This window comes from Physeter macrocephalus, chromosome 6 (assembly GCF_002837175.3).
Source record: "Physeter macrocephalus isolate SW-GA chromosome 6, ASM283717v5, whole genome shotgun sequence".
NCBI lineage: Eukaryota > Metazoa > Chordata > Mammalia > Artiodactyla > Physeteridae > Physeter > Physeter macrocephalus.
This window is the reverse complement of record NC_041219.1, coordinates 56,514,006-56,541,941: the sequence shown is the minus strand read 5'-3', so window position 1 is coordinate 56,541,941 and position 27,936 is coordinate 56,514,006. Positions and strand designations below refer to the sequence as shown.

The window sequence follows — 27,936 nt, the reverse complement described above, 5'->3', positions numbered from 1 at the left end:
GAAATAAAAGGTACTACATTTATTTTGTACAATACAGTGGTTACAAGTAACCAGATCTATCTATACATACCAATATAGAGCCCCAAGATATATGTAACAAGTGAAAATACAGAATACAGACAGCTTGATATTTTGTACATCTTAAAAACACCAGAACAATACCATTGTTCCCTTATGACACTAGGCGGCCACGTGAAGGATGGACGGGTATATAGACTCGCGGTGCCGGCTGTCTCTGTAGAGAACAGGAGGAAACAGGACAGCAACAGCTGCTTAAAGGAACTTGGCTTACATCGCAATGTGTTATTTCTTTTTTTAAAAAAGTGGGGGGTGGGGGTGGATATTACTTCTGGATGGCAGGGATGTGGACGTTTATTATCTGTCCCTTTCGGTCACTTTCCAACTTTTCGTCTGCAGCGAACTTCCCCTGCGCTCAACCACATGCTCTGCTCCAGCACTGGCACGAACACCGGCCGTGCTGGACACACCAAGGACAGCATGACCCTGAACCTGAACCATGACTACCCGTGATTCTAGCCTTAACTGGCAGCCTCAGTCCTGCCCTCTGGGAGCTGAGACTCACAGCATTCATCAACGTGATAATCTCAAAGCAAACTGCACGGAAAACACGTTCTCCACTCACACGAGGGCCTCAGAGCGACCCATCTTTTGCACAGAATTAAGGTAACCAAACTCCCTTTGCTCCAGTGCCATCTGGTGGAAAAGAGAGGAAACCTCACCTGTACCTTCCACAAAAAAAACCACGGTTCTTTTCAGTGAAGCCCCTCTTTTACTCTGGGGCTACTGTGAAGCAACCGTTTACTTCCTTTAGGGCCGCCTTCAAACCAAATTCTTCAGCCTACAGGGTAGATAAGAAAGATCTGCTCTTTTCTCTTCCTCCGCTCACATTCCTTCTTTAAAGATTTTGTAATCATATGATGCTCCTTCCTCACGCGACTCTTCTGCAACCACAGTCCACGTTCATCTGCATCTCCAACCCTCCAGAGTCAACAATTCCAACAGTTGATTTCTGTATTAAACATTCAGTGTCGTTTGCTTTTACATAAACTATGACGGCAAGCATTTCTCCTTTAAAGGACTTTTTGACTATAACATATTTTCACATAAATATGGAGTGAAAATTACAAATAGTTCCCTCTTCCAAGAGCTGGACGAGACAGTAAAAAAGAAAACATACCGTATGTTACCAAGAGCCAATAAAATAGGCCGGATTTTTCAGACATTGAAGAAGAATACCAAAAAAACCAGGATATTAAAAAAGCAAAAAAACCACAGTGACAGGATTATTAATCCCCCAATTTGCAAGAGTGAGTTCCTTCATCCATTTACAATCCAGAGACGTCACTGAGCAGGGCAGTAAAATTACCCTGGAAAATTCCAACTGTGCTCACAAAAAAGAAGTCAACTCTCGATGGTTTTCCATTAGTGTTTCACGTGGCTCTGATTCCATTCGAGCTTTATAACCTGCTATAATGGACAGCTTTTTAACTGTTTCCAAGTCTGCATTAGCAGAGAGTGGAAATAAAGTCAAAGGCACTCCCTCAGAGGCTCACATTTGTTAGATTTCGATGCAGATTTAAATTTAGTGAGCTTTGGTCACCCCGGTCAGGTGGCCCTGGAGGTTCACACACACACACTGGGTGGTTGGTTTCACTTCTCCTTTCTCAAAGTTTATGATAAAGACGCTCATCCCTGTATTGGGGCTGACGGATGTGAGTTCGGACCTGCTCAGGGTCACCGGGAAGGAACACTTAAGGTCGGTCAGGAAATAATCCAACAGGCTTCTCATGTAGGCGCCGTGGCTCACAACTAAGACACTGGCGGCTAACCCTGGAGCGCCGCCGTCCGAATTAAACTGGGAGGCACAGTTTTTCCCTAAAGGAAATATCTCTGCCAAAGAACTTTCCAGACAGTCGCTCAGGGCTTCTTGGGAAAACTGTTCATTCTGACCTGCTTCTTTCAGGATCAGCTGACAAAGAAATTCAAAGAAGTCTTTTCCACGCATTTTCACCTACAAGGAAAGAAAAACAAGGTGAAATAAAGTGACATTGATGACTGTTTTAAGACATAAACAGAACTGAGTTTTTCTACACGTCAGCGTCAGTGACTACAGAAGCAGATGAAACGCTGTGTTTCTATTCATTCAATCGGCACTTCCACAGACACTGGTAAGTAAGCGCTCACCTTATTTCTGGACCCGTGAAAGCATTCTGGGGACAAAGGTGAGTAAGATACAATGACTAATTCCTGCCTTCAAAGCACTCGGAGTCTAGCTGGGGAAATCTACAAGCAAACAGAAGCCCATAAAATAGCGGGAAACTAGGAATACCTAGCAAACCGCATCGGGCACCTCCGTTCAATTAGAACGACAAGGATAAAAAGCCTTCCCTCACTAAACTAATACAAAGTCTTTACAAGAAAATTAGGAAAATTAAAAATGGGGGTGGGGAATCACCAATAACACAACTCAAAAGCAGAACACTCCAGAGCAACGCAAGCAGGGCTACGATGTCACTTAGAGCTGCGGGCGCAGGAGAGGCCTGATGGTCTTGCCAGCCACGCGGTTGGGCTTGGCCCACCGTCCCGCTGACCAGCACCATGCCTGCTTCACCGACTCCACTGCCACTGCGAAGGCTACTGCTCCCTTTTCAAGGAGTTTTCTTAACAGACCCATCTAATAACCCATTTCCTCAAATCCATTATCGGTAATGACTTAATAAACGAGAAAGACAGGACAGCTTAAAAGGGGAAAAAATGGTACGATGCAGAGTTGTTTTGTGAACCAAACAACTTCCAAACTGCTTAGCTACAATTCAGAAACATCTCGCTTACGCGACGGGTCAAGACTGCAGCTACTTTGACGTTGGCATGCTCACGGACGGGGCGACTTTCCCCAGGGCTACGTACCTGGTCCAAGGTCTCTCCTCCGGGCGGCGTGAACACAGGGCACTCTTGCCCAGCTGCTTTGGCCATGGCCCTTAGCTCACTCAGCGGCCAGCCTTCTGCAACCCCGTATTTCTGCAATGATCCAACAGACAAAAAGGCCTCAAAGGAATTTGCAATACAACAACGACGTACATGTTTATGGCAAATCCAGAACCATCATTCTGGGGGCGAGCTTAGATTCCTTTGGCTTACTTTATCCTGTCTCCTCCGAGACGATGCAAACCCAGATCCCTGTGACTTCAAAGCTCATTAGCTTTCTAGATTCACAAACACTGAGTCTTAGAAAAGGACACGCGAGTCACAAAGGAAATGCAAATGGCCAATAAACATGGGAAATCTACCTCACGAGGAATCCAGAGTGTGAAAACTAAAATGACACCTTTCTTAAGTTATTAAATCAGAAGACCACAGAGATCACTAATAGCCAGTGTTGATGGGGGAAAAACTCTCTCCTGGATCATTCGTGGGAGTATAAATTGGCACAGATTTTCTGGAAGGAAACGTAGCAGTACATACAAAAGTCTTTTTAAAAAGTACACACTCAGCAATTCCATTTCTGGGAAATGTATGAGATATGTGTGTGAAGGATCAACTACAAAGATGTTTTTATATTGTAACATTATTTACATCAGTGGAAAATCCAGTCACAACCTAGATGTCCTAAACTAGGTCAGTAGTAGCTTGGTTAGACACAGGATGCAAGGGCAATATCTTAAGAATACAGAGTCATTAGTTATGTGCTCATATTGATGTGCATTTACGGGCACTGAAAAACACAGTACGTGAGACAAGCCAGTTGAAAAACAATGCGTAGAGTAGGATTTCATTTCGAAAAACATACACACAGACAGACAGACAGACAGGTAAAAACAGACAAGAAGGAAAATGTCAGGAGCACACATACCAAAATATTCAGTGTTTGTGTGTGGTAGAAATTTTAATTGTATTTTTTTCCAAAGTGCTCTTAGTTTCAATTCCCTACACTGACAATGGATTACTTGCATAAGAAAATACTGAAAGAGACAAATCCGTCACTTATGGCTTGCACGGATGATGCCAAAAGATTCTAACACCACCATCAGATAAGAAATCCAATAGTGAAATAGTACTTGTTTATAAGAATACATGCACACTTTACCAGCTGCTCCTCCAATCTCCAAGCCCAGTTTCTTACACTCTTAATTATATCTGGAGCAACCTAACAATTACAAAGAGGGCCATTAAAAGCCATCAGCTGCTTTGTTTTCACAGGAATGGAAGCATCCATTTGTTGAATACTCCAAACGCTGTGCTGGGGCAGTTAGGAGGAGAGGACAGGCGGCTGCACAGCTCCCACCCTTGCTGAGACGGCGGGGTGGTGGGGATACCAAGCAACTGCAAGTGGAAAAGTGCCGAGATGGAGAGAGACTGACAGATACGGCAGGGATGTCTAATCTGGACTCGGGAAACCACCGAGGGCCAAAGCCTCTGGCGCGTGGAAGCTGGCCAGGCCTGGGAGCAAGCATTCCAGGCAGAGTGGAGGACAGATGCGGAGGTTCGGTGAGCCCAGAGCACGGGGTGTTCGAGAGACTCCGGGAAGAGGCTGAGAAGCGTGTGACCAGTGGTCCAGAGCACGGACTCCAGGCCCAGAGGCCTCAATGTGAATCTGAACTCTGCCACGAATGAGCTCTGGGACCCTGGGCCTGGACTTGACCTCCATGTGCCTCGGTTTCTGCTTCTGTAAAACGGCAGTTAAGAAATGAGGTTTTTACATCTTCCCGGCACCGGGGTTCTTGTGAAGATGAACAAACCCGCGGCTCTTGGAACAGCGGCCGGATGCAGTGAGCACGGCGCCAGTGCCCACTCATGTGACCGCTAAACCCAGGCACTGAGCACCCAGCAAGAGGCAGGAGGCAACAGATCAGACCCCGCAGCTCCCAAGAGCCAGGTCAGAGTTATGACAACTCCCGAGGGTAGAAGAGCAGCAGTGAACCCGTTTATACAGGGGTGGGGCAACCGAATTTTGCAAAGATTACTCCGGCTGCAGCGTGCAGATCAGACTGGAAAAGCGGGGAGCGAGACAGAAAGCAGGAGAATCACTGTCCCGGTGACCCAGGCGATAGAGGATGCCAAGCGGCAGTGCGCGGGCGGCGGGGGGCTCGCAGAGAGATGGAGCATTCGGGAACTACTCAGAGGCTGAGCGGACAAGACGAGGACAGGATGTGCAGCGCGCGAGACAGTGAAGAGCCGGCAGGAGGGTTTCAGCCGCTGCGTGGGGCAGGGCCACGTGGAGGGGGGAGCGCATTCCACTGGCCGGATGTGGCCGCGGGGCAGCTGAGCCACAGGCAGCTCGGTGTGTGTGTGCAGCTCAGGGAAGAGCCATGGACTGAAATCACTGGAGAGGATGAAGTTACTCAGGAGACAGCACAGATGGAGAAGCGACGGCCCAGCCGATGACAACGCTTTCTCCTTCACGTGATGATGGGCCCTGTGCAACATTCCACTGAACTCAGGACATTTTCTTCTTTCAATCTATTCAGATTTAGTTTGGGGGATAGGTGTTATTTTTCGTTTTGTTTTGGCCGCGCTTTATTTTATTTTTTTGGCCACAAAGCACGGCTTGCGGGATCTTAGTTCCCCAACCAGGGATTGCGCCCGCGCCCTCAGTGGTGAAAGTGTGGAGTCCCAACCACTGGACCGCCAGGGAGCTCCCAGGACATTTTTCTTTAACGACGTTCGAGCACTGGTTCCTGGGCACAGAGCGAGCCTTTCCAGGGAGCGTTTATGCCGGAGCTCTAGCCTATATGCCGAACCGTAACAGTGAACACACGCAAGTTATGAAAAGCAGTTCTTCGAAGATGCCCTGGCCGTTCCGTTACATTTCTCGCCAGGGGCAGACGAAATCACAGGGCCGGCAGGACAGCAACCAGGTTACACGTCAGCATTATAGACTCTGCACTACAAACACTGCTCGGGGAGGAGACCTGGGGCCAAATCTCAGATCTGAAATTGCCGTCTTTTAGCTAAATCACAGTTTCAGGAAGATGCATTTCTGGTAAAGTATATAAAGTTGGCATAAAGAAGTCTATTCATGCTTATAATTATGGGGTAGGATTAGGAGACCGGGAAGAGAACTTTTCACCTTTAACTTTAAACTCTTCTGTACTAAGTTCTCACAAGTATGCCTTGCTTTTATAATTTAAGATGCCTCTTTCCTATGATTTTAATGATCAAATAAGACACTATTTATGAGCATAAGTAACAGTAACTGCCACACAGTAGATTCTTCATGTAATAGCTGATATCACATCCCTAGCAGGTAGGCATTTGATTTCTAGCCATGGGATAAACTGAGTTGGTTTATCGATCATTTATAGTAAAAGAACAATATGTAAGTTACTTACCCTTTCTCGAAGTCTTGAATCGTACTTTACTGTCATATCTTTGCAAAATTTGCTCTTCTCCAAAATTCCATGCACGGTCTGCAAACCAAAAGATAACTATCTCTTTTCTCATAAAAATAATCATTCTTGGGGAATTCCCTGGCGGTCCAGTGGTTAGGACTCCGCACTTCCACTGCAGGGGGCCCACGTTCGATCCCTGGTCGGGGAACTGAGATCCCACAAGCTGCACACGCAGCCAAAAAATATATCATTCTGGGAGTGTTCAGGATGGTAGCATAGGCAGACACTGAACTCACCTCCTCCCAAGGACATGGAAAACCCCATTAGGCTAACAGCAGATTTTCCAGTAGAAACCTTACAGGCCAGAAGGCAAACCTTACAGGCAAAACATATTCAAAGTGCTGAGAATTCCAGCTAAGAATCTTTTCTCTACCCAGCAAGGTGATTCAGAATCGAAGAAGAGATCAAGAGTTTCCCAGAAACAAAAGCTAAAGGAGTTCATCACCACTAAACCAACCCTAGAAAGAAAGAAATATTAAGGGGGGAATGCCCTGGTGGTGCAGTGGTTAAGAATCCACCTGCCAATGCGGGGGACATGGGTTCAAGCCCTGGTCCAGGAAGATCCCACATGCCCCGGAGCAGCTGAGCCCATGCACCACAACTACTGAGCCTACGCTCTAGAGCCTGCAAGCCACAACTACTGAGCCCACACGCCTAGAGCCCGTGCTCTGCAACAAGAGGAGCCACTGCAATGAGAAGCCCCTGCACCACAACGAAGAGTAGCCCCCCTCACCTCAACTAGAGAAAGCCCGCACGCAGCAACGAAGACCCAACGCAGCCAAAAATAAATAAATAATTTAATTAATTAATTTTTTTTTAAAAAGAAATATTAAGGGCACTTCTTTAAGCTGAAAAGAAATGGCACGAATTAATAATAAGAAAACATATGAAAGCAAAAATGTCACTGGAAAAGGTAAATATATAATAAAGGTAGTAGATCAATCACTTATAAAACAAAGATGAAGGCTAAAAGACAAAAGCAGTAAAATTACAATAATTAGTTAAGGGATGCATAAAATAAAAAGATGTAAAATGTGTCATAAAAAGTATAAAACATGGCAGGGAGGAGTAAAAAGCTAGTTTTGGAATGTGTTCAAATTTAAGTTGCTACCAACTAAAAACAGGCTACTACTCATATAGGATGTCATATGTGAACCTCATAGTAACCACAAAGAAAAAATTTACACTAAATACACAAAAGAAAATGAAAAAGGAATCTAAACATAACGCTAAAGAAAACCACCAAACCACAAGGGAAGAGAGAAAGAGAAGAAAGGAGCAGAGAGAAACTACAGAAATAGCCAGAAAACAATTAACAAGATGGCAATAAGTACACACCTCTCAAAAATTACTTTAAAGGTAACTCAACTAAATATGCCAATCAAAGATAGAGAGTGGCTGGACAGATTAAAAAAAAAAAAGAGCCATTTATGGACTGCCTACAAGTGACTCACTTCAGAACAAAGGACACACATAGACTGTAAAAAGATGGGAAAAGATATTCCATGCAAACAGGAATGAAAAGAAAGCTGGAGTGGCTACACTCATATCAGACAAAGTGGACTTTAAAACAAAGATTGTAATAAAAGACAAAGAGAGCATTCCATGATAAAGGGGTCAATCTAGCAAGAAGATATAATTTTATAAATGTATATGCACCCAACAGAGGAGCACCAAGATATTTAAAGCAAATATTAATGGACTTAAAGAGAGAAACTGACAGCAATACAATAATAGTAGGGGACTTTAGCACCCCACTTACACAAATAGGTAGGTCATCCAGACAGGAAATCAGTAAGTAACATCAGTCTTAAATAATGGATTTAATAGATACAAACAGAACACTCCATCCAAAAGCAGCAAAGTATCATTCTTAAATGCACATGGAACATTCTCCAGGATAGATCACATATTAGGTCACAAAACAAGTCTCAATAAATTCAAGAATACTGAAATCATAACAAGGACCTTCTCTGACCACAACTGTATGAAACTAGAAATCAAGCACAAGGGAAAAAAAAAAAAAAACAGGAAAAAACACAAAAATGTGGAGGTGAAACAACATGCTACTGAACAACCAATGTATCATCAAAGAAATCAAAGGAGAAATCAAAAAATACCTAGAGACAAATGAAAACAGAAATACGACATACCAAAATCTATGGGATGCAGCAAAAAGCAGTTCTGAGAGAAGTTCATAGCAATACAGGTCTACCTTATGAAATAAGAAAAACCCCAAATGATCTAACTTTACACCTAAAGGAATTAGGAAAAAAAAGAACAAAGCCCTAAATTAACAGACAAAAGGAAATAATAAAGATCAGAGTGGAAATAAATAAAATAGAGACCAAAAATAATAGGGAAAAAAATCAACAAAAATAAGGGCTGGTTCTTTGAAAAGAGAAACAAAATCGACAAACCTATAGCTAGACTAACCAAGAAGAAAGAGAGAGGACCCAAATAAATAAAATCAGAGATGAAAGAGGAGCGGTTCCAACTGATAACACAGAAATACAGAGGATTGTAAGAGACTACTACAAACAATTATATGCCAACAGATTGAACAACCTAGAAGAAATGGATAAATTCCTAGAAATTTCAATGATTTTAAGACTAAATCATGAAGAAATAAAATATATGAATGGACTGATTACTAGCAAGGAGACTGAATCAGTAATCTAAAATCTTCCAACAAAAAAAAGCCCAGGACCAGATGGCTTCACTAACCACCTGGAATGCTACAAAATATTCAGAGATTTAATACCTAACCTTCTTGAAATCGTCCCAAAAACTGAAGAGGAGGGAAATCTTCCAAACACATTTTATAAACCCAGAATTACCCCTGATATCAAAACCAGACAAGGACATCACAGAAAGAATTATGGCCAGTATCCCTGATGAACATAAGATGCAAAAATCCTCAACAAGATATCAGCAAACTGAATCCAACAATACATGAAAAGGACCATAAACCACGATCAAGTGGGATTTATTCCAGGGATGCAACGATGGTTCAACATATGCAATCAACTAACATGGTACACCACATTAACTGAAGGATAAAAAAATCACATGATCATTTCCATAGATGCAGAAAAAGCATTTGACAAAATTCAACACCCATTTATGATAAAAAAACAAACAAACTCTCAACCAAGTGGGTATAGAGGGAACATACCTCAACATAATAAAGGCTATATATGACAAGGCCACAGCTAGCATCATACTAAGTGGTGAAAAGCTGAAAGCTTTTCCTCTGAGATCAGGAACAAGATAAGGATGCCCACCATCACACTTTTATTCAATATAGTTTTGGAAGTCCTAGTCACAGCAATTAGGAAAGAAAGAGAAATTAAAGGCATCCAAATTGGAAAGGAAGAAGTAAAACTGTCACTGTTTGCAGATGACATGATACTATATGCAGAAAATCCTAAATACTCCATGAAAATACTATTAGAACTAATAAATGAATTCAGTAAAGTCACAGGATACAAAATTAATATACAGAAATCTATGGTGTTTCTGCACACCAATTAGTGAACTATCAGAAAGAGAAATTAAGAAAATAGTCCCATTTACAGCTGCATCAACAAGAATAAAATACCTAGGAATAAATTTAACCATGGAGGTGAAACCTGTACACTGAACACTATGACAATGATGAAAAAAACTGAGGACACAAATAAGTGGAAAGATATTCTGTGTTCATGGACTGGAAGAACTAATATCGTTAAAATGTCCATACTACCCAAAGCAATCTAGATTTGATGCAATCCCTATCAAAGTTCCAGTGGCAATATTTCACAGAACTAGAACAAATGATTCTAAAATTTGTACAGAATCTCAAAAGATCCCGAACAGCCAAAGCAATCTTAAGAAAGAACAAAACTGGAGGAATCATGCTCCCTGATTTCAAACTATACTATAAAGCTACAGTAATCAAAACAGTATGGTACTGTCATAAAAATAGACACATAGATAAATGGAATAGAATAGACAGCCCAAAAATAAACCCACGTATATATGGACAATTAACTTACAACAAAGGAGCAAAGAACATACAATGGAGGAAGGACAGTCTCTTCAGCAAATGGTGTTGGGAAAACCAAGCGGCTACATGCAAAAGAAGAGACTACACTACTATCTTACACCCTACAAAAAAGTTAACCCCAAATGGATTAAAGACTTGAATGTAAGTTCTGAAACCATAAAGGTCCTAGAAGAAAACATAGGCAGTAACTTCACTGGCGTTAGTATTTGCAATGTTTTTGTAGATCTGACTCTAAAGACAAGGGAGCAAAAATAAACAAGTGGGACTACATTAAGCCAAAAAGCTTCTGCATAGCAAAGGAAACCATCATCAAAATGAGAAAGCAACCTACTGAATGACAGAGATAACTGCAAATCATATATCTAAGGGATTAATATCCAAAATATACGGTTGATCCTTGACTATGGGTTTGAACTGCACAGGTCCATGTATCCATGGATTTTTAAAAATACATACTACAATACCACACGATCCTCAGATGTGGAACTGTGGATACACAGGGCTGACTGCAAAGTTATATACAGATTTTTGACTGCAAGGAGGGTGGGGGCCCCTAAGCTGCACATTGTTCAAGGGTCAACTGTATAAAGAATGCACACCAGTCAACTACAACAGAAACCCAAACAACCCCGTTAAAAAATGGGAGAGCATCTGATCAGGCATTTTCCAAAGACACACAGATGGCCAATAAGCACATGAAAAGATGTTCAACATCACTATTGTGGAAATGCAAATTAAAACTACATGAGCTATCACCTCACACCTGCTGGCATGGCTATCATCACAAAGACAAGCGATAAGAAACGCTGGAGAGAAAAAGGAACACTTGTGCATGTTGGACTGTAAATTGGTGTAGCCACTATGGAAAACAGTATGGAGAGTCCTCAAAAAATTAAGAATAAAACTACCATATCACCCAGCTATTCCACTTCTGAGTTTTTGTTTTTGTTTTTGTTTTTTTTTTTTTTTTTGGTCGTGCCATGTGGCTTGCAGGATTCTCAGTTCCCTGACCAGGGATTGAACCTGGGCCATGGCAGTGAAAGTCCGGAATCCTAACCACTAGACCACCAGGGAACTCCCCCACTTCTGAATATTTATCCAATGAACACAAAAACACTAATTTGAAAAGCTATATACACCCTTATGTTCATTGCAGCATTATTTGCAATAGCCAAGATACGGAAACAACCTAAGTGTCCACTGATAAATGAATGGATAAAGAAGATGGGGTAGGACTTCCCCGGCGGCGCAGTGGTTAAGAATCCGCCTGCCAATGCAGGGGACACAGCCTCAATCCCTGGTCCAGGAAGATCCCACGTGCCGCGGACCAACTAAGCCCGTGTGCCGCAACTATTGAGCCTGAGCTCTAGAGCCCGCGAACCACAACTACTGAGGCCGCGTGCCACAACTACTGAAGCCTGCACGCCTAGAGCCCGTGGTCCGCAACAAGAGTAGCCCCCGCTCACCACAACTAGAGAAAGCCAGGGTGCAGCAACAAAGACCCAACGCCGCCAATAAATAAATAAATAAATAAATAAATGGCTTGTTTTCATAAATAACATTTTATTAGAACTCAGCCATTTATGTATCATTTATGGCTGCTTTCACAGTACAACGGCAGAGTTCACAATTGTGACACAGACCATACAGCCCACAAAACTTAAAAATTTAACTAACTAGCCCTTTACAGAAAAAGGTTCTAGTTCATTAGTTCTCCATTCAGGTGTGTCGAAATTGGTTTTAAACCCGTCCATTGAATATTAATTTCAGTTATCTTTTCAGTTCTAGAATTTGCATTTGGTTCTTGTTTATAATTTCCAGTTCTCTGCTGAAATTCTCCATGTCATTTTTATCTGTGCATTCAATGATTATTTTAAAGGCTACATCTGATAACTCCAGATACCGGATAACTCCTGTGGCTCTTTTGCTGCCTTTTGTTTTTGCTCATTTTTGTTCATGTTTCCTTCTCTCACTGTGTACCTGGTTACTCTGACAAGAGACACTGTATTTGCAAAACGGTAGAAATAATTAAAGTTCATAAAGTCTGCCTTGTTTTTTAACTCCCTTCCAAAAATCAGACACTGTTTTACATCGTCAGTATTTGTTTATATTTACCTATACCTGTAACAATTTCCTTTGCTCACTATTCTTTTCTGAATCGCAGACATCTCTTCTGGAATTACTTTCCTTCTTCAATTATCCTTTGAAAGTCTCTTTCTAGCTTGTTTGTCTGAAATGTCTTCACCTATCTCTAGAAAATGTTGCGCTGGTATAAAACTCTAGATTACTCTTTATTATCTCTCAGCACATCAAATTATTGTTGATATTGACACATTTGTTGGTAGCCTAATATTGGTCTTTAACGGATAATGTTTTTTCCTTCATAGTCTTTGGAGTTTTGCAATATTGCTGTAAGTGTAGATGTGTGGGTTGCTTTTTTTAATTCTGACCGGGGTTCTTTTACACTTTCTGGATCCGATATTTTGCCATCTTTCAATAATTCTGTAGTTTATTAGCTGTGACCTCTTCGAATATTGCCTCTTTCCCATTCTCTCTGATACTTCCTCTCGAAAGACGACAGACTTTCTCAACACGTCCTTCTGTCTTAGTCGTATTTTTGAGCTATTTGTCACACTGCGCTACACTTCAGTTGCTATCTTACATTTATCTATAAGCAAATGACCATTTCAGCTATATCTAGTCTATAATTTAGTACAGCCACTGAGGTTTTCATTTTTGGATAAACTTTTTCCATATTTTACGTAAATTTTATTGAAGTATATTTCAAGCGTACAGGTCACTGAGTTGTGACAGATCTAAGTACCGCCAAAATCAAGACAGAGAAGTTGTTTATCAGCCGAAATGATTCCTTCGTGCCCTTGCCAGCCAACGCCTCCCACTCCTGGCCCCCGGCCCGCACTACCCGCTTTATGTGTTCTAGAGCCTCATGTAAATGGAATCGCACAGTCTGCACGCTTCCACATCTGCCTTCTTTTGCTCAGATACTGTTCCGGGGACTCCTCTGGGCTGCTGATGAGCTGTGTTACACTGTATGAACATACCACGTTCATTTATCCACTCACCTACCGATCAACACATGGGTTGTTTCCACTCTCTGCCTATTACAAATTAAGTTGCCATTAAACATTTGTGTACAAGTCTTTGCGTGGACGTATATTCTTACTTCTCTTGGATAAACTTCTGCGATCGAAACTGTTGGCTCATACAGTCAGTGTACGTTCAACTTTCAAACTGTTTTCCAAAGTCGGTGTTCCATTTTACATTCTCACCAGCAACGTCTTGAGTTCTAGTTGTTCCACATCCTTTATCTTTCTAATTTTCGCCATGCACATGCTGTGTAATGGTATCTCACTGTGGTTTTCATATGCGTTTCTGTCACAATCAATTAGGCTGAGCACGTTCTCATCTGTTTACTGGCCTTCCCCATATCTCACTTTGTAAAGTGCCCGGTCAAATTCAAATCTTTTGCCTCTTTTAAAGTGGGCTATTTGTCTAATTACTGAGTTGGAAGAATCTTATATATTTATACAGCTAAGAGATATGTATTGATAATACATACTTACGTGTCAGATGTATACACACATATTACATACACGTAACACACGTTTACAATTTTCTCCCAATCTGTGTCTTGTTTATGCTTTGTCTCAAGATGCCTTTATAAAGATTTTCCCTCCGTTTCCGTATAGAATTTTCATAGATTTACCTTTTAGATTTGTTCTATGAATACCTGCAGGTTAGTTTTTGTGGACTGTGTGAGGGTAAGAGTCACATGTCACGCTTTTCTGCATGGATGGTCCATTGTTTCAACACCCTTTATTGAAAAGACCACCGTTTCGACCACGGAATTACCTTGGCACCTGTGTCAAAAGCCAACTGACCAAAAAGACTAAACGAAAGCAACTGACCATGTAAGTGTGGGTCCCTCAACTTGTGCTTGAAAGAAAGAGTCTTTATTTTGCCTTAACTTTTGAAAGTATTTTCACTGGGTATGTACTTGGAGATTTGTGAGTCATTATTTCCTCAAAATCTGTCCTTTTACTTTCATACTCCCCCTCGCCCTTCTCCCCACTTCCCTGCTGAGACTTCGGCTACATGTATATTGCACTGCTTGATACTGTCCTCCACGTCACTGAGACGCTTCGCTTTCCCGTCTTAGCCTTTTTTCTTCCCACGGTTAATTTTGGAAGGTTCAGTTTCCACGTCTTCATGTCCACTGACAGTCTTCTTCTACAGCGTCTAACCTACTGTTAATCCCACCCGATGAAATTTTCATTTCAGAATACTGCATTTTTCACCTCTAGAAGATGAAATTTGGTTCTGCTGTCTCCTACTTCTCACCTCATGCTCCTCTGAGGACAGTTCAGCCTCACTATTAAGGTGTAATATGCTCTCTGTAACCAGCAAAGCCTCCACTTGCACCGGTGGGAATTCGGACTCCGCACCCTGTGTGAGTACCAGGAACTGAGTGGATGACCGCTGCCCGCCAGGGACCTTTTCCCTCCCGCCCGAAGCCGTGTTTTCTGCCCTCGTGCAGTTTCAGCCACACGTGTGCAGATTAACCAACCATCCAACAAAGAATCACGGGGATCCCTACACATGTGTCTACAGTTTTCTCTGTGCAGCTCTCTCTCCAGCACTCTTCCCCACAAATTTTAGTTACTTAAACCCCCCAAATCCCAAGCTTTGTCCCCTCAATCACTGAGACCACCGTCCTCTACTTGGCTTCTTCTGCCAGAGTCCGGGAATCGCTTCAGCTGGAACACCAGGACGATCGAGGGCTCACCTGTCTTGTTTCCCTTCATTCGGGGACCGCAGCCCACGCTGCCTGGAGTCCAATGTCTGAGAACAGTTGCTTCCCAGATTTTGTCCTGTTTTCCAGTTGATTATGGGGGGAGGCTACATTTCAACCCTGTTATTCCCCCATGGTTGCCATAAAAGTCTCCTTCCACCAACCTTTTAGAGGTTGATTTGGTTCCTTCTTAAATCTCTGGGATCATTTTTGTAGTAATCTGTTCCTTAAAGATATTTCGCACGTCTTTTATTTCTTTAGAGTAACACAGTTGTTTTTCAAACTGTATCTGGATTCTAAACTCTGACGTCTCTGCGGTGTTTCCACTGGCTCTCTCTCACGACACCTTCTTTCCCTTTTTATAGGCCTTCTGCCAGACATCTTCCCCAAGCTACTCTACCTTAAAGATCACCACAGTAAAACAAAGCACAAAAGTCAAATGAAGGGGAAAGAAGTAAGTTCTGTCAGGGAGAGGAGGGCTGGGGGTGATGTCTTGTGTGAGTCAATTCCCTGCGGACTCTGGCAGCAAACGTTTCAAGGTTACAGCTGCTGAGACTTCTGACTCATCAGCCTCAGCCTGGACTCTAAGCTCACCTGCTTTGTCCTCACGAGGTCACTGGAGAAAATGTGAGTAAACTTCACGTTATTAAGAAATAGACCAGCAGCAGCTGCTTGTTTAAAGCCGGTTTCCGAAAGAGGCTCATCGATTCCTTGTCCTGTGGTATTAAGAGAAAGAACAGTAACATTCAAATATCTATATATAGATAGATAGATATGTATATATAGGATGCAATAAAAATCACACCTAAGAGAATATAAAGAGCATTTATCTATATTTTATTAAAAAGATTTCCTTGGGTACTTTTCCACAGAAGTTTTCAGAGAACTGAAAGCAAGCAAAATTAAGCTAGGATCCTGGAAAGGCTCTTCTGTACTTCCCAGAAGAATGTCTGTCTGGCGAGAACTGGGTAATGAGGAGGCTGTCCCGAGCTCTCCCCCTCACATCGCCCATCACTTCACCACGTGTTTTATTAATGCTGTCCCGAACCTTACGTTTTCAGCTCAGCTGCTGCATTTGGGCCGTCGGATCGTCACCTAGAGAAGTTTTCCTCCTTCCCCTCCATTGCCTGAACTCAGTAACGTTCAGTATTGCAAGTCATTCTCCATAAAGGCTGACAAGTCTTCTACTAATTTAGAGCAAATAACAGGTCAGCCAATGACTCAACACACAGGAAAATAATCTGTCATGAATAAGAGTCGGCAGAAACCACAAGTAACAGGTTTGGAACCACTAATACGTCAGACGTGTAAATCAGCAGAGACTATAAACTGAGTCACGAGAATAAGCGACAACAAGCGATCAAAAACCAGATAGCTTTCCAAAAGAACCAGACAGATCTTTTAACAATGAAAAATGGAACTGCTGAGGAGGGAAAAAAAAAAAAAAAAAAAGCCTCAGCGGATAAAAGGAGATTCATTAAGCTGAGAAGCTTCATGAACCCAAAGGCAGGGCTGAAGCTGTCCCCTGGCACAGACCCGAGGAGATGGAGCACATCACAGATGTGTTAGACACTTGGAGAAAGGACGAGGATTCCTAAGTACATCTAGGGGGAACTCCAGAAATACAAGAGAGAAAATGGAGAACAGAAATGAGGGAAGACATAAAACTACAGAGGAAGGAAACACAATGTACACCAAGAAGGATAAATTACTAAAAAAAAAAAAAAAAAAAAAAAAAAAAGGACCTTCCTAGATTTAGTAAGAGAAACTGTAGAATACCAAAATAAAACACAAAGACTTTAAAAGCAGTGACAGAGAAAGACAGATACCCACGGTGGGACACCATTTGGATGAGAGAAGACTTCTGAAGCCAAAAAGCAGCAGATGAATAGCTCCCAAGAGCTAAGAGAACTGTGAGTCTAGAACTGTCTGGACTAAAAAAGATTGAGGAGAATAAAAACAGAATTGTCTGGAATAGAACCAATTGAAATTATCTTTACCACAAACTGATTTACACAAGAGGACTTTTCAAAAAAGACGTTTCAGGAATGAAGGTCTGAGACGCAAAAGAAATGGCGAGGAGAGAAACCGGCAAATACAGATGTCAATCTAAACAAACACTAAGTAACAAATTAAATAATAATGCCTACATTGCACGGTTAAAAAAGGACAGGACTGAGATACTAAACAGCAGCACATACTTTGTATTCTTCAGGAGAGATGATATTTCTCTTACACTTTGTTAGGCACAAATGGTAAAGATATAAAGGCAACCATCAAAAGGACAGAGAGGGCTTATTTCGAGGCCAGTAGGGAAAGTAAGAGTGGGTTGGATAAAGAAAAGAAAAAGAAAAGCAGGCACCTAAGAAGTAAAGATGAGTGAGAAGGAAAGGCCTAGATAAAGAAGGGAGAAAAGAACCACAAAGGAAAAGTCCAAACACACCAGAAACCAGAGTCAATGTGGACAGACCACTCTCACCAGTTAACAGAAAGACCGTATTTTTTATTTGTTTAAAAAGAATCAGAATCAGCTGCCTACCATTTACATGGTAACACTTAGGACATCAGTACACAGCAAGGTTGAACGGAAAGGGATAGGAAAATATATACCAGGCAAATCCCAACCCCAAACAGCCGGAGTTGCCATATCACTCTCAGAAATGCAGACTTTATGACAAAAGTCTTAGTAAGGATTGTGAAGACCTCTATGAACAATCAGTGTTCCCATTCACCACGTAGAGCAATGTGAAAACTTGTATGTGCCTAATAAATTAGCCTCTAGCTGTATAAAAGCAGAACACATAAAGCACAAGTTGACAGAACTCCAGGTATTAAAGGATGAGCTGGCCATCACAGTGGGAAATGCAACATATCTCACTCATAAATTGACCCTTAGGTCATACAGGCAAATGAGTAAATTTACAAAATTAGTAAAGTATGGAAGATTTGAACAACAAAATCAAGGTTAAGTATTTGATCTAGAACTCCACACCCAACTACCAGAAAACAGATTTTTTTCTCAAACACACAGTAGTAGGTTTGTTTATAAAAACTGGCCACGCTAACCAATTTCAAAGACGTACTATCAAATAAACCATATTGTCAGAACACAAAGCAATTACACTGGAAGTCAATCACAAAAGATGAAGAACAAAACCAAAAAGCCCACTCATCTGGAAATTTAAAAAACAGTTCTAAACAACTCATGGGTCAATGAAGAAATCATAACGGAAATTTAAGATACTTGGTGCTGAATACTTATCAGATTACTACAGATCAAAACTGCAGGTATGTGACAAAAAAATGGCACTTAGAAACATATAAGGCTTGAGGGTTTTAAAAAAAATAAAAAGGAGGCTATAACTTAAAGAACTAAGCATCTAACTTCCAAAGTTAGGAAAACATGAAACAGACCTAAACAACAGGTGTGAACATGAACATTTTATTCATGTTTTACCGTCAGCTTCGAATGAAATGAGACAAAGGAGCAGGGCCCACGGACAAGGCGGTATGGTACGTGAGCCCAGAGGATGCTCTGGGTGGGGCCCAGGTCAATGGGAAATAGAGGTGCGTTTAATTATCAGACCGGTTTCCAGAAGAGGGAGGCAAGCACGCGGGGTATGAAAATCAGCTTCTGCAAACCCCAGATGTCCCTAACCCAAAAATATAAAACTAAATGCTTGTATAATCCAAGCAGAGAAATAGCATGTCTAGCTGAAAGATATTCTTTAAAAGCCAGACCAGCTGGATCACAGGGAGATTAAAAGATCTGAACCCAAATTAACAGAACAAGGCAGGAGGCAGGGGAGAGTCTATTCAGAATAAAGTAACAACCCCACGTGAGAACCGGAGTTCTCTTTTTAAACCATTTCTTTGTTAGTACTAAAAATAATATAAGTATCTTAGCAGAAAAATACCATTAACACCAGCCGGTAAATTTCTGTTTCCAAATATGAAATCATTTAAAACCCTGGCAGATACATTTTAAGACAACTAGACTCAATATAACTCCTTAATCAGCTTTGAAGCTGCCCACGAACAACTTGGAGCACTGTTCTTTACATCTAATTCACTCAAGAGACTTACTTCTCTTGGTTACCATCTGCTCTGATCATATTTCTGTGACCATGATGATTTAATTCCATAATCCCGGTTCACAGTCCAGAGCGGCCCCCGGGCCACCCTACCCCACCGGATCTGATTAACCCATATTTCACATTAACACTAACAGAGAGAGCTAAAATAAGAGTCAGAGCATACCAACCTTGAAGGATTTTCTCCTTGTTAAGTCTTGTTTCTCCACTAAAACAGGGAGGGAAAAAAGCCTTTATTACCAAATTAGGTTACTTTTGAAATGAGAAAAAAAAAATCAGCAACAAAGGGTAATGATACTTGTAAAGACAACATATTGTACATACGTCAGAATCTAACCTGTAAAGATAAAATTTATTCTAAACTACTATCTGCAATCATCTATTCCATGTACCTAATCGATAAGCTAAAAATTTCAAATTGCCCCAAATTAAAATGTATAGATCAACAATCTTTAGTGAACTAAAGGTAGAAAATGCTATCTTAAAAGTAGTATATTGTACGTATAGAAAATTTTTGTTAAATAATCTTCTTAAATATGTTGATCAAAACGACCCCCACAGGCATCGGGACCAAAACACGAGAGCTGGCCCATCCGTCCGTCCGCTGGGCTGAGCGGACAGGCGCGAGGGACCGAGAGTGGCGCGCAGACCTGCAGACCCTGGCCCTGCCTCCTCAGTCCTGGAGCTGCTCAAGCTGCGCCACTTTGCAACACCGAGGAATTACAAAAGCAAACCCAACCCGTTCTGAAGCAACTGGGAGAGCAATGGGGGAAGTGGTGTCGCAAAGCAACTGGATTGAGGCTGGAGGGGGAAGGTGAGGGTGAGGGCACCCGGACCAGACCAGACGACAGAGTGCACCCACAATGGAAGCAGCGGTCAGATACACAGAAAGCTCTCCGGGAGGATCCCGCAGACACTTCTCCGAGCTCTTTTGATGGGATAAGACTGAAGCCAGAGATGCTCGAGACCAGCATCCCCTGGAGGTGGGAGCTGGCGTGTGCTGTGCGGACACTGGACAGAGAACTGGAAAAGGTGGGGGGAAACACCCCACAGGCCTCTTCAGATGGAGTTTTCGCCTCATCTGGAATCAGCTGTCCCCACAGCCCACGTCCACACCCTTCCATGTCGGTGAGAGGTGAAAACCCGTGAGGGGAAACCTCGCTGCCATCTATCGGGCCCAGGAACAAGACTGCTCTGGCGTTACACTCCCCTGCTGGGTTAAGCTCAATGCCTCAGCTTCCTCGTCTGTAAAATGGGGATAATAGATGGTCCCAACCTCACAAGATTCTTGGGATGATTGGGTGAACACAGGTAAAGCATCCAGAACGCTGCTTAGCTTTGGGAAGCACTCAGTAGTTGTATTTATAAGTCATTTTTGCACAGACTATATAGATATCAAAGACTTAGTGCATTTTTAATCGTTTAAAAATTGTGAAATATATAGTAAATGATCTAATGATAAGGCCAGCAGCCACATAACACCACCCAAGTTAACAGATCACTGCCAGCCTCCAGGACCCCGACCCTGTCCATCACGCTGTCCTCCCTCCCCGGTGGATCCCCTGCCAGGACTTTGGCCTGCTCAGGCGCTCGCCCTTCCTCTTCGCTTTCCTGCCCATGTGCAGCATAGGTTAGTTTGCCTGTTGTTGAACTTTACAATGACTTGCTTCTTACTCTGTGGGGTTTTCTGTGTTGCTTCCTCTGCTCAACATTTCGGGAGATACACCCGTGCTGCTGAGTGTGGCCGTACTCGACTCTCGTTTTTACTGTGTAAACTCCACCGTGAGGATTTACTACAATGTAGTACATGGTCCACCGTGACGGGCACCTAGACTGTTTCCAGTTCCGGGCTACACTGCCATGAACGTGTTTGTTCAGAGTGCAGCAGACTCTCCAGGGCAGTGGTTCTCAGGAGCACGGTCCCTGGACTTGCGTCACTGGCACTGCCTGGAAACTCACTGGAAATGCAGCGTCCCAGGCCCCACCTGCCCCCAGACACACTGAACCAGGAACTCTGAGGCGGCGGCCCAGCAGTCTGTTTTACTGCAGCCGCCGAGTGATGCTGGCGCGTGCTCATGATTGAGACCCACCCAAGGACTGGAAAACGAGTCTTTCCGTGAACCAAGTTTTGCTGGAACACAGTCACACCCATACGTTTATTTCTCGTTTGTGACTGTGTTCACACTCTAATGGTGGAAATGATCAGTTCTCACAGACCATGTGGCCTGCAAAGCCTAAACTATTCGCTCGCAGGGGTTTGCTGACCCTGCCTAGTGACCTACGCCTAGCACTGGAACTGCAGGGCCACGGCGCATCCAGCTTTACTCGATAACGCCAAAGTGGTTACACCAACCGCCACCACTCTGCAGTGTCCCACAGCCTCACCATCCTGCGACAGCTTTCAATGTGCGCCAAACGGCACCGGAACAGTTTACCTCGCCTTGACTTTAACTGGTATTTCCCTGATTTTACCATGAAGGCTCAGCACTCCTGCTTTGTTTCTTACATGAAGCACTCGTTTAAAAAGAAAAATATCTCACACGGGATTGATTCACTCAGATCCAGAAAGGAATGCCATCAGACCTCAGCCGGAATCACAAACTCGGGTCTCTGCCTGGAACCTTGCCCCTCGTTTATAAAAACAGTTGTTTTTCAACCTCACCTAGAGCATAGGTTCTCAAACTTGAGTGTGTCTCAGAATCCCCCAGGGGTCTTATTAAAACAGAGACCACTGGACCTGGCCAAAGTGTTCTCATTCTTCAAGACCCAGCACAGCCAGATGGCTCCCTGAAGTAGCCGTCCCTCTCCAGCACCATTCCCTACCGCCCCATTCCACTTAACTACCCCAGCTCTGCGCTCCCATTTGTCCCGGCACTACCGTACCTAGTTACCTTCTGTACTACGCTAGTTAACTTTTGCAGTCGTGCATCTATCCTGGCCCCAGTTCCTTAAAAGGCACGGCCAGAGGCTGCATCACCCCAACACGCCTGGTACCTGGAGAAAATCCTGGGAAATAACGGAACCTCAGTGTACATGCTCTTTGGATGGAGGGTCATCTGGAAATATCCACCAAAATGACAAGTCTGTTTACCCTTTGATCCAGCAGCCCTATTACTGGAAATGCTTGCATTCATCTAGATTTAAAAGAATATTTGCTACAGTATATTTCTAACAGCAAAAGATGGTAAATAACCTAAATTCCCTTTAGCAGGGAACCCGTCACTTTAACGAATAAACAGTGGGATATCTACCTGATGGAATTCGATGCGGCTGTGTCTGCTGGAGAGTGATTTACGTAAAGAGGTGGACAAGTCACCAAGACAAATTCAGCAGAAAAAGCAAGGTACAGAATAATATACAAAGACTGCTAGCTTTTTAGAAAGGCAGGACAGGGACTTCCCTGGTGGCACAGTGGTTAAGAATCCGCCTGCCAATGCAGAGGACACGGGCTCAAGCCCTGGTCCGGGAAGATCCCACATGCCGCGGAGCAACTAAGCCCGTGCGCCACAACTACTGAGCCTGCGCTCTAGGGCCCGCGAGCCACAACTACTGAAGCCTGTGCACCTAGAGCCCGTGCTCCACAACAAGAGAAGCCACTGCAAGGAGAAGCCCGAGCACTGCAACGAAGACCCAACGCAGCCAAAAATAATCTTAAAAAAAGAAAGAAAGAAGGAAAGAAAAAGAAAGGCAGGACACAAGAGTAAACGTCTGCATCTGCACGAGAGATGCCGGGAGGACGCAGAGGCTGTGGTCACCTGCAGGGTGAGAGGACAGAAGACTCAGGAGAACCGTGCTGATTTCTCAACATGTGGACGTAGTGGCTTAAAAAATATACGACAAGTGAGTGAAATTACACAGCACTACTAGCCACTCACTTGCCAGTATTATCATTCTTGAGGTGAGTATTAATAAAAGATGTCTTGTAGCATTCCAAAACCCATTCAGAATCGTATGAAATGGATATGAAAGAGATTAAGCTCTGTGGTTCATATGAACAAAGCATCCAGGGAAGTGATGGGGAAGGCGTTGCTTCTCATACAGAAAACAGCTCTCAAACACTGGATCACCTTCCTGTCTGTCTCAGCCTCACAGTCTTGCTGAGACCAAGAATACAAGCGCTGTGCTTCACTTCTGTACGAGTGACGTCCTCCTTAGACGATGGCTTTGTAACCAATTCAATTACCAGCAAAATTCAAAGAACGCCTCCCTGGCCCCCAATCCCATATTTACTTTTATACGGGAACCTCAGAAGGTTTTACCCACTTACTGTGGATCACAAGCTCTCTCGCTCATTGTACAAATTTAAAATCAAGGGTAAGAAGAAATTTAATAATTACGCCGGACCAGGTCTTTACAAATCACACAAATGATTTGCCAAGATGATAACTTTTTGTATGCTTGCTGAAAAGGTAGCTCAAGATTTTAACTTAATCCCAATAGCTGATTTCATCAAGGATTCAGAATAAAACATTATATCATCAAAATGTCATCCTATTAAAAAATAGAATCCCAGTACTTTGATAATTTGTAACAGTACTGCCCCAGCATCTCACCAATTTCAGCCAAAGGAGAAAAAACAGCTATAATATAATAAAAGATTTCCTCTAGCTGGAAGTCAGTAGAGACTGCTGCAGACATTAGTGCACTATTAATAATCACTTGTGTTCTACTGGGCATTTTTTGCTTTCAAATCACTTTACAAACATTATAGTGTAAGAATCTAGAAAGAGAATTTTTTTCCAAAAATGTGCACAAATATTTAGTTTTACAGCTTTTATCAGCTTTTTCGAGAGGTCTGTACAAATCCTTGAGGCAACTGTTTAGTTTGTTTGGGGGGTGGGAAAGAAGAGTGGGTGGCTAAAATAGGTTTACTATTAAGCTACTTCCCTACCTAAAGCTTGGCTTGTAGCAGTGGCAGGGAAGGTAGGGGGAGTGGAAAGGTCAGAGGAATATATTTTAAAGGAGTCAGGAATAACAGCACTCATTCTCAAAACCTGCAGTGTGATTCGCTTCCAAGACAGACACCCGACCCTGCGAGAACACAAACACTTAGGCCAAGTAGTCAAGTCTTATGACCGGCCATTGAAAGGCCTACAAATATGCACCATTTATTTTGTGGATTATCATGCTGTTCTTCCCTTAAAAAGACATGTCATTTTGTTAGTTCTGGTTGGTATTCTATAGCGTTTCTCTAGAAGTCATATAGAAAGCTTAATTTCCCAATCACATCCTTTTAAATAATTCAAATTCCACGGACCAGGACTCGGTTTGCTGTAGCAGAGACAAATCGTGGGAAGTCAGTATATATTTGGGGCAAGTTTTCAAAATAGATATACTTTGGCGTACCCAGGAATGGAGTGTACTCACCTGATAGTTAATCATGAATATACAGCTTTATCCTAATGCCTCCACACCAATTAATTCACTTGAAAATGGATTAATAATTTGAAAACACAGAAGATTTCAAGCGCTAGTAACATAGAGAGTTTCACCGGATGGTCTGGGGGCAAAAATGTAAAATACTCAATTCATGATATATTTTTGTCCATATGTAGATTAGGCCTAGTTGCATAGGCTCTCCCAGCTCATCAAGCCTACTCCCAGAAAACAAATATCACAGTAACATAACAATTCCATGCATCTTGCTAAGTTTACAGACGATCCAATATTCATTTGGCCTCTGCTTCATTAACAAACAGAACAGAGGCTAGCGTTCAAGAAGACTAAGTGCCGACAGAGGCAGAGTAAGAAAAACCAATCAGTTCTGCTGTCAGTACCTACACTGATTGATCATCTTTAAGTAGTTAAAAGTAAAGGAAATTTACTTTGTAAAAATGTTTAAAGAGCTAGCTAAAAACGGAAGTGAACTGGGATGGTTTTGCAGGCAACCGACTGCAAACTCCTACAAAGAACCTTTCAAGGGAACTAGGGCCTTCGACGTGCCGTGCGGGTGATGGCAGTGCCGACCCGCATATACTGGGGTTTTCAACCATGCTGCTCTAAGGCCACCAGAAGCTGCAGCTCAATCAAATTAGTAGGCCTGAAGTTTGAAAGGCGGGGTATTCTGTTCCAAAAATGATACAACTGGTCCTCTCCCTTTCAAGTACGATGATGCAGATAAACACACAGATGGTAACAGCACAGATTCATAAAGGATTTGGTTGAACTTAAAGAAACTGCATTTTAAAAGTTTTCTTGCATTATCCAAAAATCATCCGACTCTTAAACACACTGATCATGCTCTCAGTTTCAAAGCATCTGACAGAGTCAGGTAATAGAATACTGCAGGTAAATTCCCAATATTATGCTCAATGATTCAATCTTGCTGATTCCAGTAAGAGCCATTACATTGAACTCTGGTGATTATCAATCAAGTTTGAAATTGTTTCTTTTCCTGAAAGAATCATCAATTTTTAGCTTTGAGAACTCTGAAGGAGAAAACTAACCCTATCAATTATTTCAACACTTCCTTTGCACTTTCCCATGAATAAAACAGAGCAAAGTAAACTATTCTTATCACTCTTCATGGTTCTATCGCAGGAAATAAAAAGTAGCCTCTGAAATGGCTGATGATATTCAAGCAACCTACAAACACTAGGTTTTAACTCTGTAAAATAGGAGGCAGAAGGGCATAGTATATAGTTAAGAGGATGGGCCGCGGTCCTGCTGCCTTGGTTTAAGCGCCACCGCCCCAACCTGTCATGTGACTAGAAGCAAGTCACATGCCCTCCGTGTCTGTTTCCTCACCGGCAAATTGAGAAGCCAGTCTTTACCTCAGCAGATTGTTGTCAGAATTTAATTACAACAGTGCCTGACACATACGAATTTATTGAGACTTATTTTTAAATTAATTCCTCATAGGAATTCTATGAGGAATCCATTTTAAAAATCAAGCCCTTTTTAAGAAGCAGGGAGGGGATAAAATCTGCACCCATGCAACTATTGTTTATTAAGAAACTAAATAGGGATCATCTTGTTTTTCAAGGGGGGGTTTTGCCCAGATTTTCTACGACTTCTGACTGGCAATTATATGCCAGGCACTGGGTCAAGGCATCCAGAAACTTCAGAGGACAGGGCAATCAAGACGCTAATTCCTGTTCTGCTACTGACTAGCTGTATGACCTTAAGAAGGTCACACGATGGCCATAAAGCCTTCTATAAAATGGAGAGGGGTGGGCTGGAGAGAGAGGAGCTCCATTTCTAGCTCAGTCATTAAAATCCTGTGAATCCTAACAGAACAACTTCAGATGGTTGCCAAGATAATCTTCCTACAAAAAAAAGAGAGCAGCTAAAGTCAGCTTGACAAGGTTAGACCATATTGCTGTTCTCCACAAGCTCCACGATGTCAAAAACGGCATCTTAGTTACCTGTAACCCTGTAACCCTTAGTTACCTGCTGACACACAGCACCCACTCAGAATGCTGGTCCCATTAACCATACACACAAATTGGAGGACTCACTGCATTTGTATCAGAGCTGTCCTTACAGAAACAAAAGTTAGTTAATTCTCAAGATATATTTCTCCCCCTCCACTGTGCTGTACGCTTCACCTTTCTGACATTTCATTATCACAGTAACCCAGTGAAGTGGGTCCTATCACTACCCCCATTTTAAAAACCAGGAAACTGAGATCGTAGAGATTAAGTCGGTAAAAGGAAGCCCAGGTTACAAGGCTCCTAGCTGGAGCCCAGATTCTAACCTACGTCGATCTTTCTCGAAAAATCTGTGCTCCTGACCTCCCTGAATTCCACCTCCCGTTAACACCGGGCTAAGAAGACTCGAGAAGGAAAAAGGAAGAGACGTAAAGACTTGTCAGCATTTAGCTCCCTGTAACCTTATATGATAAACATCTTTACTCGGGGCGATGCAGGCGGCTGAGAGCAGGGCGAGGCCCCCTCTCCTCCCCCAGCGACAGAAGGTCTGCGGAGAAGAAGCGAATCTCAGACACAAGCCTGGGGGGCCGAGGGGGCCGAGGGGACAGGGACGGAGCCGGCACAGAGCCTGCAGCGGAAACGTCGGCCCCGGACCAGTCACTCTGCAGACCCTGGGGGACCGGCCGGGGGCAAACGCGGGGCCCGGGAGGTGCGGCGACAGGGCTGTCTCTTCCGCTTCAGCTGCCACCCGGCGGCGGGGGCCCTTTGACACTCCTCCCGACCTCCCTGTCCCCATCGAACGCGGGACCGCTGCCATCTGACACCTGGCTTCCCGCTCAGCGTCGCTGGGGCAGGAGGGCCGGTAGGGGGTAACTCATGGGAAACACCTAGAAATCGCCAGGCCGAGCCTCGGAGGAGCAAATGGGACGGGCAGGGCGGGGCGGGTGCAGATCTTCGGTCCCCCAGCCCAGCCCGCAACACTCCACGGAGGGGAAAGGGCAGCTCGCGCCGGCCATACTCACTGCCGGACCACTGTCAGAGCGAAACGCGTCATCCCGCCGGCGCCGGGACAGAGCGAAGCAAAGGCCGCGCGCGCCGCCCGAACCTTCACCCGCACTCCGCACGAGCCACCCGGCACTGCGCCCGCCGCACCCCGCCGCTTCCGCACCCCGCCACCGGCCGGCTCCGCTGCCAT

At 43.3% G+C, this 27,936-nt stretch overlaps 1 protein-coding gene across 1 annotated transcript; it reads right to left on the bottom strand.

Moving 5' to 3' along the window:
* Positions 1–27,936, bottom strand: TIGAR (TP53 induced glycolysis regulatory phosphatase). The gene is made up of 6 exons (XM_007117039.3): positions 27,764–27,936; positions 19,539–19,576; positions 15,869–15,990; positions 6,351–6,428; positions 2,929–3,039; positions 1–2,032 (listed from the first exon to the last, which is right to left on the bottom strand). Exons 1-6 carry the CDS (start codon positions 27,934–27,936, stop codon positions 1,604–1,606), a joined length of 951 nt encoding a protein of 316 aa, XP_007117101.2. The 3' UTR covers positions 1–1,603.